Below are 15,635 nucleotides of genomic sequence, written 5' to 3' on the forward strand. Positions count from 1 at the left end.
CACTGGGGGCAGGCAAGGGGCGGTGCCTAATAGTATGTTAATTTTAAACTCAGTCTCGACCAATAGGATTGAGAATAACCCATATTGGACTCTCCTTCCAGTGCACTGAGAAGACCGTTCAGGTAGGTACAACGGTTCTTTTCCTTGACACCCAACAAATGGTACCCAAGGGAACCCTGCCTGCCTCAACCAACAAAGAGGTGACACTTGGACATCCATTTCAATAAGCACAGATACATTTGGCATCTATGAATTTGTCTAATCCTGCTTTAAAGCTATCCAGGCTGACAGCTGTCGTGACCTCTTCTGGAAGTGAATTCCATAAACCAATGACTCTCTGGGTGAAGAAATATTTCCCTTTCTCCTCACTTTCTTACCTATGAGCTTTAGGGAGTGCCCCCACCTCCTATATTGTGTGATAGAGAAAAGAATATTTCTCTATCCATCTTTTCTATCCCATGCATGAGTCTTCAGAGAGGGGTGGCATACAATTTTAATTAAAAATAATAATAATAATATATAGACTTCGATCAAGTCACCCCTTCAACGCCATCTTTCAAGGCTGAAGAGACTAAGGCGTTGGTTTCAGAGGCAATACAGCAGTTGCCGACCTATTTTCAATTCCCTTCCTAATCATGGCAGGCATGGAATTTGCTTTTTTTACTGCTGCTGCACACTGGGTTGACATCTTCATTGGGCTGTCCACCAAAACCCCAAAATCCCTTTCTTGGGTTCTCAGAAAGCTTGGTACCTATCAGTTGGTACCTATAATTGGGGTTCTTTATCCCGATATGCATAACTTTGCACTTGTTTAGATTAAAATTCATTTCCCACTTTGTTGCCCACTCACTCAATTTCGAAAGATCCTTCTGGAGCTCCCGACAAACAGTTCCACTTTTCACTACCCAGAGCAACTTCGTGTCGTCAGCAAACTTTGCTACCTCCCTATTTACTTCTACATCCAGATCATTAATGAATAAATTAAAAAGTAAAGTTCCCAAAACTGAACCTTGGGGTACACTACTTCTCATTTCCTTTATTCATATGGTTTATCTTGTGTGTGGATGTTTCTATGGCAAATAAGAGCTTTACTCCTTACAAATTCTTTCTTCACTCCATGGATCCATATGGTTTTTTTTCTCCCAAAGGGAACCTTTTATGTAAAGTGAGATCACAACTCCTTTCAAAGCCATTTCCACACTTCAAATTTTATGTGACTCTTGTGTGGCTCCTCTTGTGGGAACTGAGACCATCAATACCAGTAAAGCTCTTTCCCTACTCTATGCATTGATAGGGCTTCTCTCCTGTGTGGCTCCTCTTGTGTCGAAGAAGAATATTGCTACGGCCAAAGCTCTTCCCACACTCCATGCATTGATAGGGTTTCTCTCCTGTGTGGCTCCTCTTGTGTCGAAGAAGAATATTGCTACGGCCAAAGCTCTTCCCACACTCCATGCATTGATAGGGTTTCTCTCCTGTGTGGCTCCTCTTGTGTCGAAGAAGATTACTGCTATGGCCAAAGCTCTTTCCACACTCCATGCATTGATAGGGTTTCTCTCCTGTGTGGCTCCTCTTGTGTTCAAGAAGATGATTGCTACGGCCAAAGGTCTTTCCACACTCCATGCATTGATAGGGTTTCTCTCCTGTGTGGCTCCTATTGTGTTGAAGAAGATGACTGCTACGGCCAAAGCTCTTTCCACACTCCATGCATTTATAAGGTCTTTCTCCTGTGTGGCTCTTCCTGTGGAAATAGAGACCGCTATTATGGGTAAAGCTCTTTCCACACTCCGTGCATTGATAGGATTTCTCTCCTGTGTGGATCTTCTTGTGGGAATTAAGACCAGTGGTACAAGTAAAGGTCTTTCCACACTCCATGCACTTATAAGGTCTTTCTCCTGTGTGGCTCCTCTTATGGGAACTGAAATCAATACTGCAGGTAAAGCTCTTCCCACATTCCATGCATTGATAGGGTTTCTCTCCTGTGTGGATCTTCTTGTGAGAATTAAGACCAGTGGTACAAATAAAGGTCTTTCCACACTCCATGCACTTATAAGGTCTTTCTCCTGTGTGGCTCCTCTTGTGTCGAAGAAGATTAGTGCTATGGCCAAAGCTCTTTCCACACTCCATGCTCTTATAATGTCGTTCTCCTGTGTGGATCCTCTTGTCAGAATTAAGATGGATTGCTTGGTGTTCCTCCTTCCAATTCTTGTTTTCTTGCCCATTAAAACCTTGAAAAATAAAAAATAAAAGCTGTAGCAAGAAAAAGGAACAATAAAAACCTACAAATCAAAATGGTTTGTAACTATAGGAAAGGCTGATGTCAACCATAACAGTATGTAATCAAGGTTTTGCTAATTGTGCTGCAACCTGATTGGCTGTAACCTATATAATAGGAATAACATCCTTGCATGGGTGTGGTTTGTAACAGAGTGGTTTTGTGCTGGATGGTTTGTAGTTAGTAATTAGTGCTTAGTGGTTGCAGTGGTGGATGTAGTAAGAGTTATATGAGAGTATTTTAGATAGTTTGATATAGTGGTTAAATGTAAAGTGATAGTTTATTTAGAGAAGTATTTTGATGAGAAAAAAAATAAAATATATTTTTACAAGAAAGCCTGCTGCAGTGTTTTTCCTTGAAGACTTCAATTAGGTATAGTGATTAACCGTGGGTACTTGGTGGGTTTACCTTCCGCATGTGCAAAACTCTCCCACCATATGCTACACACATCCTCCACCTGGCCCCCATCTCTACACCTCAGGGGCTTGATAAAATCTTATATGAAATAGGCATTTTGTATTTCATGAGCAGAACACTTTAGGTAAAATTCTTTAGGTAAAAAGCCAGGGTAGGCAGTCTGCCAACCTTTCTTTCAATAAATTTCTTTCTTCCATAAAGTTGGTTTGCTCAAAAGCTTAAAACACCAGGTTAGAAACTAATACATTTACAGAGATTTCTCAAATTTTTGTTATCACATCATTGTCATCATTGGGTATCAAAAGTAGATGAATGAGAAAAATAATGAATTTCAACAACTGTAGACTCATGCCGCAGTATAACAAAATTCTACACAGTGAAGGGGTGTGTGAATGCTTCCTGAATGCACTGTCAATAAAGGATTTCCCTCCCCAGAAATAACATTTAACTCTCTTCTATTTCTGAGCACAGAAAGAGGATCTTACCCAGAGAAAACAGATTCCTGGAATTCTCCAGCATGACTTCTTCATGGAGTGCTTTTTGGTCAGCGTCCAGGTGAGACCACTCCTCCTCTGAGAAATACACGGACACGTCCACCAAAGAGAAAACGTCCTGAACAAGGACAAAGGTTTCCTTAATTATGGATAATCCCAATAATAACTTTATAGTTTTCTTTCACCAATTTTAGGAAAAGAGATCACGTGAACAAAATTGGTACCTTCTGCAGATTTCAGAATGAGATCTTACCACTTTTGGCTGATGGACCAAATGAATCATGTTTGATGAAGTTGGGAGTGTTTGCAATGCCTTAGGGCAGTGATGACGAAGCTTTTTTCCCTCAGGTGCCAAAAGTCTGGGTCCGCCTGCTACCGGAATTGCCGTTTCCCTACGTCTGGTGGGCACAGTTGTTGTACATACTCCTGATCAGTTGGAGGATGATGAAGATATTGAGGACTCGGATTCAGATAGCGTTTATGAATTAGTGGGGTGTCTGGGGTTACAGGTAGTAGAACAGGTGGGAGGTCAGCCACAGGATGGGGCTATGAATTCAGGATCTAGCGAGGGAGAATCAGACGCTCGCTGGTTTAACCCTAAATTCAGAAGGGACCAAAAATGTAGAGAACAGAGGTCTGGAAGAAGATATTAAGGAGAGGAATGGGTTAAATACTATAGTGATGTATTTGGCACGTCAGGGGGTCAGTGGAGAAGAAGGGTGGAGTTTCAACGTTGTTGAACGGAAAAATGGAGGTGTTTCTTGCCGCTCTCAAGTAAGCAAAAAGTATTCTTTGTTGTTAGCCCTCAGTTCTGCTGTTTTTAGAAATCATGCTGTTAGGACAATAAATCTTGTTAAGTGGAGCAGGAGAAGGAATGTGAGAGATGAAGCTACGGGAGATAACGGACCAAGTGCCTGTATGGAATGTGTTTGAATTCCAGAAGAGCAGAGAAATAAATGGAGTTTCTTTATTCATGAAATAATACATTTAATAAGAGTTATTTGTAATTGCTAAATTTCTACCAGAAACCAGAACAACAGTAGGCTCATGTTTCGCCCTCCCCAGGTTCCAAAGGCTTCCGTGGAGCTGAGGGAGGCTAAAAAGACACCCACCCAAAGAGGCCCTCTGGAAGCCCAAAACGCCCCTGTGCAAGCCAAAAAACAGCTGGCCAGCACACACCTGCATGTTGGAGCTGAGCTAGGGCAACGTCTCGTGTGCCACCTTGCCACCTTGCCATAGGTCCGCCACCACAGCCTTAGGGCATCCCATTCTTTAATATTCTTGGTTAATTGGTAGTTGGGTCTTAAATCCACTCCTGGTCCGTGACTCCCATGACTGTAACTTTTTGCTTATATCCTAAGATTTTTATTAATATTGTTTCTTCATTGCTTATTTGACCCATGTGACAATGATTAAGTCTCGTACCACATGATTTTTGACAAATGTATATTTTATTTTATGTATGCTGAGAGCATATGCACCAAGACAAATTCCTTGTGTGTCCAATCACATTTGGCCAATAAAATTCTATTCTATTCTATTCTTTTCTTTCTAGAGTGGGCAGAGCAAAATACTGGCAAAACCCCCCTGACATGTTTTCCAAAGGTCACTTTATCCACTCAGGGACTAATGGACTCCAACTCCAACACCCTCATGGAGGAATTAAAAAAGAGGTTGCAATGGAACTCTATATGCTTATGGGGGATTCACAATCACCAGCTGACGGCCGTCCCAAATGCAATGGTACCTCTACTTAAGAACTTAATTCGTTCCGTAACCAGGTTCTTAAGACGAAACGTTTGTAAGTAGAAGCAATTGTTCCCATAGGAATCCATATAAAAGCAAATAATGCGTGCAAACCCATTAGGAAAGAAATAAAAGCTCAGAATTTGGGTGGGAGGAGGAGGAAGAAGAGGAGGAGGACAGTTGCTGTTGAAGGAAGAAGCGGAGGCTTTAAAAAAGCGGGGGGGGGGGGGTCCCTGAAGAAGCAAGGAGGAGCACATGCCTCCCATACACCCAGTGCGAGGCTGCCTCCCATACACTGTGCCAGAGGGAGAAACCCAGGGGGAATGGCAGGAAACTGGCCAGGCCTTTGTGCCGCTCTCAAATTTCCAGGGAAATTTTTCTGGGCTTCGGTTCTTAAGTAGAAAATGTTTCTTAAGTAGAGGCAAAAAAATCTTGAACACCCGGTTATTATCTAGAAAGGTTGTTAAGTAGAGGCATTGTTAGGTAGAGGTACCACTGTATGCTTTTCAAAGGGCAAAAAAGGACATATTTTTTTGTAATGGTGTGTGAGAAAAACTCTGGGAGACAGAAGGAGGAGCCTTCTGATCCAGGGGCCTTTTGTGACCTTCCTCCTTACCTGAAGTAGCGTTTCAGCTCCTTCACAAAGAGGTGAATCTGAAGAATCCAAGGACAGCTTTCTACTCTCTGCGAGAAAGATTAAAAAACGGTGGAAGCAGATTTGTTAAAGAGGGACACTCCAATAAAGTGGAATGAAAGAATCAGCTAAATGTTGAAATCTCACCTCACACAGAAAGAGCTTTTCTTACCTTGCGTAGAGTCTTGACTTTGATCTTTCTGGATGTTCTCCCTGAAGATCAACTCTTGAGAAGATCTGAATGAATCTTTCCCCTCCTCTCTATACTCAGTCACAGCTTCCACAGATTTCTGGAGATGATGCAGTACGAGAAACAAAGAACACAGATGGAAATAAATTATCTGTCATACTGCACCTTGACATTAGAAGACCCCAATGTCCATTGCTGAAACAGAATGGAAGAATGGCCCCAAATCCTCTGGAAGAAGAGAGCAAATGCCCTTAGGAGTTAATAATCCCAGAAAACTCTGCCAGAAAGGGATTGACAAATCCAGAGGGATCCTCTTTAGAGTTGCCATGGTTACATTTTCCCACCTGCAACTCTTCTTTCATCTTTTCCTCCTCCTGGGTCAGCAAGAAGCCTTCAGCCAGGGACACCGCCTGGGAACTGGTCTCTGCTCCACACTCCTGCACCCATCTTGCCATCTCTGGGGGAAGGACCGCCAGCAATTGCTCCAGGAGCACCAGGTCCAGCATCTCAGCCTTGGTGTGTTTTTCTGGTTGCAGCCACTGATGACACAGGTAGTGAAGCCGAGTGCAAATACCTCGGGGATGACTCCCCTCCTGGAACTGCATTTTTCTAAAGTGACAGCATTGAACCTCTGGACTATTGGAAGCCTCTTCGTGGCTCTTCCGCCCAGGACTTGCCCCGTTCTTCCCATGGCTCCATGGCTGAGCAGCTGGTGAGTCTTTTCTAATTTCTGCATCTGCTGGGTGTTGTCCCTCCATCTTCTTTCTGATCTCTAATCCAGCTCCAAAATGGACCCAAGGATTTTCATAGGTTTTTCCGTTAGATAGAGGTGGGGCCAAATTTTCCAAGGCCATTCAGCTCTCCTCCCAGACAAGATACTTAAGATTCCAGAAGAAGCAGAAAGTATTTTGAGCTTAGAAACCTGAAATGGAAAAAAATGGAATAATGGAAAAGAGAGGGAAGGCAAGATTAAGTAAAGAAATTATGTCTGCACCCACCAAGGTCTGGGAAGGAGGTAAAATCTTATTATTTAGCTTGCTGTCCCTACATATGGGGGATATTGCAGTGAACCCTTCAGGATCAATGTCTATCAAAATATTGGAAAACACATTTACGAAGGTTGCCCAGAAAGTAATGCACCACATTTTTTTCTTCAACAATTATTTATTGAACACAATGGAATTTTCACACAAGAAAGAATGATGTTTCTTCTACACTCCCTATTTTTCAACATAATCTCCGTCCCGTTCTATGGCCTTCCTCCAGCGAGACACAGGGTCATGTATGCCCTTTCAGTACAACTCCTTGTTTTGGTCATGGAGCCATTTCCGTCTTCTAATGGCTTCACCCTCTGTGCCCAGCGACTAACCGTACTTCTGTCGACTGCAGATTCTCCATAAACGACACAAACGTTGGCGAATGTTCCCAACAATTTCTTTCTCTCCAGTGAGAAATTCAGTGATGACACATGCTTGTAACATACATCACAAACAGACGCCATTTCAAAAAACTGCTACGCTGTCTGAATAAATGCACAATTTACACACGCACTCCTGACAATTCCAATAATGTATATCTAAAGTTTTGCATCCATACCATTACTGTAGGCTGAGAGGAAAAATGTGGTGCATTACTTTCTGGGCGACCCTCATCCATGTATTTTTAATTTCTACTTCCTAGTTTTTATTAAAAATTATTTTTTATTCTTATGTCTTCTTGTTATTTTTATACATTACTACTTTCCCCAGAACAACATCCCTGTGAAGCAGATTGGGCTGAGAGCTGGGATGGGATCAAGGCTTTTATGCCAAATGCTCTTGTTTCTGAGCCTTGTGCTTGAACCAAATGGCTCTCTCTGCCTAATCATAATTTAATGTGATATAATTTACAATACTGTATTTATATATTTAATATAATTTAAAAGATACTTTGTTATCATTTCTAACGTGCATAGTTAAGAACACGTCCTTGCACCAGCTCCTCGCACGTGGAGAGGCAGCCTTGCATGCAAAGCTAACAGGAGGAACTCCAACTGCTTGCTTCTCTCGTCCTTGGAAGGGGGAGGGGAGGGAAACCCCTTCTGGAAACGGAGCCAAGAAATAGGCAGGGAAACTGTCCAGGAGTCAACACTGACTTAGAGGCTCCAATCTCTCTTTTGCAAAGACCATCTCTCCTCCTCCCCCTCCATGCAAAGAGCCTCCAGCGCGGGAGAAAAGCCCCATCCCTGAACCCTGATCTCCAAGTGCAAAATTTCCCTGCAGCCTCTTCGTTTGCTAGGAAGACTCGCCCGAAGACTCACAGTTGTGTGTGTAAGGGGAGAGCACAACTGGAGACCGCAGAAAAGGTGAACAGCTTTTCAAGTCTTTGCTGGAAAATGCCTCGGGAATCCCGCCTTCTGTTTCTGTTTTGGAGAAGACGCCGGCGCATGCTCAGTTCTCTTGGAAGGCGGAGACAGTTTGAGGAAAGTTAAGATTTGTATTTTTTCTTTAACGAGTTCAGACAAGGAGGTTTGGAAACACCAAAGGCAGACTGTAATAATGTGAATAATCCTGAAGTATAGATCCTGATAAAAAAGAGGCATGAAAAGAAAAGTACCAAAATGAATTGAAACCTCAAACGTATAGACGTTAAAAAATGTTTTACCTCAAAACAAGCCGCAATTATGGACAAATGAAGATGGAGGGAATAAATAAATGAATAAATAGATGCTGAAAAATAAATACAAAGCTCAAATATTGCAAGGGAACAATAAATAAGAGACATGAAGAGTTTTATTCTGGTGTTCAGTTGAGAACACGCCTCAGCAAATTTTAGTAGGAACCTTTGGTGTAAAAAGAATTTTTTTCTTGCCAGAAGTAATGCACATTTCAGTGGTTTGAAAATATTAGTTTGGATTTGGAGATGACGGTTGAAGAAAAAAGAGATTTAGCTGCAATTAATGAAAGGATGTTGGAAAATGTGGTTAAGAAACAACAACAACAACAACAACATAATAATAATATAATAATAATAATAATAATAATAATAATAATAATAATAATAATAATAATAATAATAATAATAATAATAATGTTGGAAGGGAACTTGAAGGCCTTTCAGTCCAACCCCCTGCATAGGCAGGACACCCTACATTACATCTTAAAAACCTATAGTCTCCCCTGGTCTTTCTTGTCATTAAACTAGACATATCCAGTTCTTGCAGCCATTCTTCATATGTTTTAGCCTCCAGTCCCCTAATGAACATTGTTGCTCTTCTCTGTCCTCTTTCTTGAGTCTCAACATCCTTTTTGCATTGTGGTGACGAAAACTGAATGCAGTGTTCCAAATGTGGCCTCACCAAGGCCTTATAAAGAGGTATTAACACTTCGCGTGATCTTGATTCTATCCCTGTTAATGCAGCCTAGAACCGGGTTGGCTTTTTTGGCAGCTGTTGCACATTTCTGGCACATGTTTAAATGGAATTGTCAATGAACAATATTTGAATATTTTAAGGAAGCTGAAAGCCTGAAGTATTCTCTCCTACTAATAATTTGAAAAGTTTCATTTATTTTAAATTTTTAATTAGAATAAAATAGAATAGAATAGAATTCTTTATTTGCCAAGTGTGATTGGACCCACAAGGAATTTGTCTTTGGTGCATATGCTCTCAGTGTACATAAACCAAAGTATACATTTATCAAGAATCATGAGTACAGAATTTAAGATTGTCTTAGGGGTCATGAGGAAATAATCAATATTAATAAAAATCTTAAGGATACAAGCAACAAGTTACAGTAATACAGTCACATTATTTCAGATAAGTGATTATCCAACATCTTTTTAAAAACCTATAGTCTCCCCTGGTCTTTCTTGTCATTAAACTAGACATATCCAGTTCCTGCAGCCATTCTTCATGTTTTAGCCTCCAGTCCCCTAATCAACTTTGTTGCTCTTCTCTGTCCTCTTTCTTGAGTCTCAACATCTTTTTTGCATTGTGGTGACCAAGACTGAATGGAGTGTTCCAAATGTGGCCTCACCAAGGCTTTATAAAGAGGTATTAACACTTCGCGTGATCTTGATTCTATCCCTGTTAATGCAGCCTAGAACCGGGTTGGCTTTTTTGGCAGCCGTTGCACATTGCTGGTACATGTTTAAATGGAATTGTCAATGAACAATATTTGAATATTGTAAGGGAGCTGAAAGCCTGATGTATTCTCTCCTACTAATAATTTGAAAAGTTTCATGTATTTTTAATTTTTAATTAGAATAGAATAGAATATAATAGAATAGAATTCTTTATTTGCCAAGTGTGATTGGACCCAAAAGGAATTTGTCTTTGGTGCATATGCTCTCAGTGTACATAAAAGAAAGCAACAAGTTACAGTCATATAGTCACAAGTGGGAGGAAATGGGTGATAGGAATGATGAAAAAAACTAGTGGTAATAGTAGTGCAGACTTAGTAAATAGTTTGACAGTGTTGAGGGAATGGTTTGTTTAGCAGAGTGATGGCGTTAAGGAAAAATCTGTTCGTGTCAAGTTGTCTTAGTGTGCAGTGCTCTGTAGTGTTGTTTTGAGAGTTAAACCAAGGTTTATTATTACTGTATATTCGTAAGTTCCTGATTGGTACACATAGGTCTTTAGAGAAGCTGATATATGATGTTATGTAGTATGTCATGTTATGTCATAAAAGGGGTGGGTTCCAAGTGTGCCCACACCCATATTCAATACCCCTCCATGTGCCCACAGTCCCCCATTTCCTGATTTCAAGTGGGCCCAGTAGCGCCATTTTTGCCCTCCCCAGCTCGAGACTTTCATGGAGCTTGGGCAGGGCAAAACGGCCCTCTTCTGCCCCCCTGGAGGCCCTCCAGAGGGCAAAAAGGCGCACGTAGAGCCTCCGTGCAAGCCAAAAATCAATTGGCAGGTGTCCATACATGCTTTGGAGCTGAAAACGGCCTGTTTCCCAATTTCTAGTGGGCCCAGTAGGCTCGTGTTTCTCCCTTCCCAGGCACCAAAGGCTTCAGGGTAAAAACGTCCTCCCCCAACCACCCAGATGCTCTCTGGAAGCCAAAAATGCCCTCCCAGAGCCTCTGTGCAAGCCAAAAATCAGCTGGCCGGCACACAAATGCACGTTGGAGCTGAGCGAGGGCAACACATCACTTACCAGCAGATATGGCTCCACCTGTCACCTGTGGCACCTGTCCCATAGTTCGCCATCATTACCATAGGTTCACCATCAAAGCCCTACACCGTTTCTGACATATGGCAATTCAGTCTCTTCTTCAAAGCTTCTAGTGATGAAGCTCCCACAACCTCTGAAGGCAACATCTGTTCTATTGGTTGATTTTTCTCAGTCAGAAAAGTTCTCCTTACTCCCAGGTTGAATGTCTCCTTGACCCCCTCCTTGGAAAATAAGCTTGACCCTGTCCTCTCTGTGCCAGCCCCTCAAGGATTGGAGCACTGCTATCATGTTTCCCCTGGTCCTTCACTGGAGTAGACATGCCCAGTTCCTGCAATAGTTCACCACTTTCTAGCTTCCTAACCCTGATCATCTTGATTGCTATTCTCTGTACTCTTTCTTAAGAGTTTCAACATTATTTGGTTTGTTTATTATTTATTTATTTGATTTGTATTTCGCCCCTCTCCGACGACTGGGTTTGGTAGCCCAGCAACCGGTGGGAGGGTGGGAAAGAGAGGGTGGCCCTCTACAACCCACAGGAACATGTTTGTGCGTGCAGGTCCATTTGTGGAAGCACCTATCTCACAAATCCAGCTCTCCCACAAATGGAGATTTCCGTGCTACTTGTGCAAGTGGAACTAGGCTCATACACTATTTGCATGACCCACTTCCAAACACGCCACTGTCTGGGGGGTTGGGGACAATTGGTTTAAAAGATCCAATGATAAATGTGGTGGAATCAGTTCAGACTCAAGAGACTCATTAAATAACTGCGTGTGAAAACAAATCTTAGCTGCTAAAGGAACAGGCTGTGATCCTCGCAAACTGAACTACTTTACGCGCAACAGCCAACAATCCGGAAGGAGAAATCCGATCTCTCACTTGAGCCTTCCTCAGACGAGCAAGGATGGGAAAGGCAGAACAGCCAGAGAAAGGGCTCGGTCCAGATATTTGGCCCATAAAAGTACTGAGAAAACAGCAAGAGGTATCAGATAACCACAAATAAATTGTACTTACGGTATATTACATTTTAGACAAGTATGGGCAGTTGTCAATTTACTACAATTTACAATTTGCTCAAACTTACAGAAACACTGAAGAAAGTGATTAATGACCACTTTTCAAACTTATGACCCTCCAAGATCACCTGATCAAACTTTGGATGCTTGGCAACCGATTCAAGACAGTTGCATTGTCCCTGGATCATGTCATCACCTTTTCTAACCTTATGACAAGACAAGCCAATGGGGAAGCCAAATTCATTTCACAAGTGGTCCTAACTCCGGTGATTCACTTAAGAAACGGGGCAAGAACAGTCATAAAATGGGGGGGGGGGGAAATATTTAAAAACTGGGCTCAATTGCAGTCATAATACGAGATGCTCCTGGATTTTTAAGAACATAAGGGCCATGCTGAATCAGGCCAAAGCCCATCACATCCAGCATTCTATGTCCCACAGTGGCCCACCAAATGTACATGGGAATCTTGAGGAGGAAGAGAAGGCAAAACCCTCCCTTTTCCTTGACACCCCAACAAATGGTACCCAAGGGAACCCTGCCTGCCTCAACCAACAAAGAGGTGACACTGGGACATCCATTTCAATAAACACAGATACATTTGGCATCTATGAATCTGTCTAATCCTGCCTTAAAGCTATCCAGGCTGACAGCTGTCGTGACCTCTTCTGGAAGTGAATTCCAAAAACCAATGACTCTCTGGGTGAAGAAATATTTCCCTTTGTCCTCTCTTACCTATGAGCTTTAGGGAGTGCCCCCACCTCCTATATTGTGTGATAGAGAAAAGAATATTTCTCTATCCATCTTTTCTATCCCATGCATGAGTCTTCGGAGAGGGGCGGCATAAAAATTTAATAAATAATAATAATAATAATAATAATAATAATAATAATAATAATAATAATATGCCTCAAGGTGAAGCAAACATAGGACCAGTACAGAAAAACTGTAACTCAATGTCGTATGGACAGTTGGCGGAACAAAGCATTGCATGGGCAGTTCTTGAAGAAGATTGAAGACAAAGTGGATAAAGTAAAGACCTGGTCATGGCTTACAAGTGGAACACTCAAAAAGGAGACAGAAGGTCTAATACTGGCGGCACAAGAACAGGCCATTAGAACAAATGCTGTCAAAGCCAGAATTGAAAAATCAACAGACGATCCAAAGTGCCGACTGTGTAACGAAACAGATGAAACAATAGATCACATACTCGGCTTCTGCAAAAAGATCGCACAGACTGACTACAAACATGGACATGATGCTGTGGCACAGATGATCCACTGGAACTTGTGCCGGAACTACCATTTACCAGTGGCAAAGAAATGGTGGGATCATAAGGTTGAAAAAGTGGTCGAAAATGAGCAAGCAAGACTACTGTGGGACTTCAGACTGACCGAATTCTGAAGCATAACACACCAGACATTGTGATCGTGGAGAAAAAGAAAGTATGGATCATCGACATCGCAATCCCAGGGGACAGCAGAATTGAGGAGAAGCAGCTAGAGAAATTAGTGAAATACGAAGATCTAAAAATTGAGCTGCAACGACTCTGGCATAAGCCCGTGAAAGTGGTCCCAGTGGTACTTGGCAAGCTGGGCCCAGTGCCAAAGGATCTCAGCGGACATTTGAAAACCATCGGAATTGATAAAATCTCAACCTGTCAATTGCAAAAGGCCGCTTTACTGGGATCGGCAAACATAATTCGGTGCTACATCACGCAGTCCTAGGTGCTTGGGAAGCGCCCGACTGGTGATGAAATACGAAATGCAGCATAGTGATCTCGTTTGCTGTTTTGTACTGACATAATAATAATAATAATAATATACACTTTGATCAAGTCATCCCTTCAACGCCATCTTTCAAGGCTGAAGAGACTAAGGTGTTGCAACCTGGTTTCGGAGGCAATACAGCAGTTGCCGACCTATTTTCAATTCCCTTCCTAATCATGGCAGGCATAGAATTTGCTTTTTTTACTGCTGCTGCACACTGGGTTTACATCTTCATTGAGCTGTCCACCAAAACCCCAAAATCAATATGCATAAGTTTGCACTTGTTTAGGTTAAAATGCACTTGCTACTTTGTTGCCCACTCACTCAATTTGAAGAGATCCTTCTGGAGCTCCCGACAATCAATTCCACCTTTCACCACTGTATCCTCTAAGGTGTGTGCCTGCGCACCGGAAAACAGCCCCCTGAGCACCCTTTTCCAAGGCTGCACAAGGAGCCGTGGCCGCCCCCGCCCCCCCGTGCCTCCGGCCCCCTCGTGCCCCTGGCTTCTCGCAGCTGCATCCCACCCGATCGCCTGATCCACCCCTCTTTCTACTCCTCTGCTTCCTGCTATGGGGCGCAGCTCCTTCTGCGGCCGTGGCGGCTGCGGCTTCTCGTCCTCCTGATCCGGCAGCTAGCCGCTCCGAGCACTTCGGGAACGCCCGCCCCTCTTGCAATCTGTTCCCTGAGAGTACTTTCGCCCGGGCTGTCAGCAAAGGGGCTGCAGGAGAGGTGGGGCATGCGTTCTTCTAACAGCGGAGGCCGCAGGTTAGTTTGAATGTAGGGCGCGCGGGCGCGTGTGTTCCCCATCCCCCTGCCAGCCCACCCGGAACATTCAAACTAAAAAACCTTCGCCGGCCTCCGCAGAGAAGAAAGGAAGAGAGAGAAAGAGAGAAGAGAGAGAGAATAACAGACAGAGCAAGAGAGAGAAAATGAGAAAGTGAGATAGAAAGAGTGGAGAGGGATAGCGAGAGAGAGAACTAGAGAGAAAATGTGTGAGAGAAAGCAAGAGAGAGAAAGAGTGAGAGAGCAAGAGAAAGAAAACAAGAGAGAGAAAGAAAACCAGAGAGAGAAAGAGAACAAGGGAGAGAGAAAGGAGAGAGGGAGACAGAAAGTGATAAAAAGAGAGAGAGAACAAGAGGGGAGAGAAAGAGAAGATAGGAAGGAAGAGAGAGCAAGAAAGAAAGAGGAGAGAGGAAGGGTGAGTGAGTGAGAGAGAAAAAGCAAGAGAGAGAGAAGAGTGGAAGGAAGAGATAGAGAAAGAAGTGATAGAAAAAAGGGGGAAAAAGTGAAATGAGAAAATGATTGAGGCAGAGAATGACAGGAGAGAGAAACAGAGAGAGAAGTGACTTTTGATTTAAAGCATATGGTAAAAGCACTTAAATAACAGAGAAAATTCCCCCCAGCGCTCACCTGTTTTTATTAATAGTTATGTTTTTTGTTTTGCTGGTTGTTTTAGTTTTAATAGTAATAGATTCTGGTTTTGTTTTATTATAAATTTATTTTAATAAAAAAGGGATAAATTAATTAATTAATTAATACTTCTATGTCACCCAGTCCCAAGTGGACTGCCGCTCAGACACCATACTTTTCCGCCCACCTCGGAAAAAATTAGAGGGAACATTGCTTTTCACTATCCAGAGCAATTTAGTGTCGTCAGTAAACTTTGCTACCTCACTATTTGCTTCTACATCCAGATCATTAATGAATCAATTAAAAAGTAAAGGTCCCAAAACTGAACCCTTGGGGTACACCACTTCTCACTTCTTTCCATCCTGAGAATTGTCCATTTATTGCCACCCTTTGCTTCCTACAATTTAGCCAGTCACCAATCCGGAACAAGACCTGTCCTCTAATTCCGTGGCTGAAGAGCTTTTTTTGGAGCCTTTGGTGAGGAACGTGGTCAAAAGCCTTTTGAAAGTCAAGATATACAATATCAACCAG

At 42.5% G+C, this 15,635-nt stretch overlaps 1 protein-coding gene across 1 annotated transcript; it reads right to left on the reverse strand.

Moving 5' to 3' along the window:
- Positions 1 to 1,010: 1,010 nt before the first annotated feature.
- Positions 1,011 to 8,187, reverse strand: LOC139159911 (zinc finger protein 436-like). Its single transcript, XM_070737366.1, has 6 exons — positions 8,053 to 8,187; positions 6,098 to 6,675; positions 5,736 to 5,853; positions 5,546 to 5,613; positions 3,175 to 3,301; positions 1,011 to 2,225 (listed from the first exon to the last, which is right to left on the reverse strand). Exons 2-6 carry the CDS (start codon positions 6,605 to 6,607, stop codon positions 1,276 to 1,278), a joined length of 1,773 nt encoding a protein of 590 aa, XP_070593467.1. The 5' UTR covers positions 6,608 to 6,675; positions 8,053 to 8,187; the 3' UTR covers positions 1,011 to 1,275.
- Between the last annotated feature and the right edge of the window lie 7,448 nt (positions 8,188 to 15,635).

The sequence above is a fragment of the Erythrolamprus reginae genome, chromosome 2 (assembly GCF_031021105.1).
Source record: "Erythrolamprus reginae isolate rEryReg1 chromosome 2, rEryReg1.hap1, whole genome shotgun sequence".
Classification (NCBI taxonomy): domain Eukaryota; kingdom Metazoa; phylum Chordata; class Lepidosauria; order Squamata; family Dipsadidae; genus Erythrolamprus; species Erythrolamprus reginae.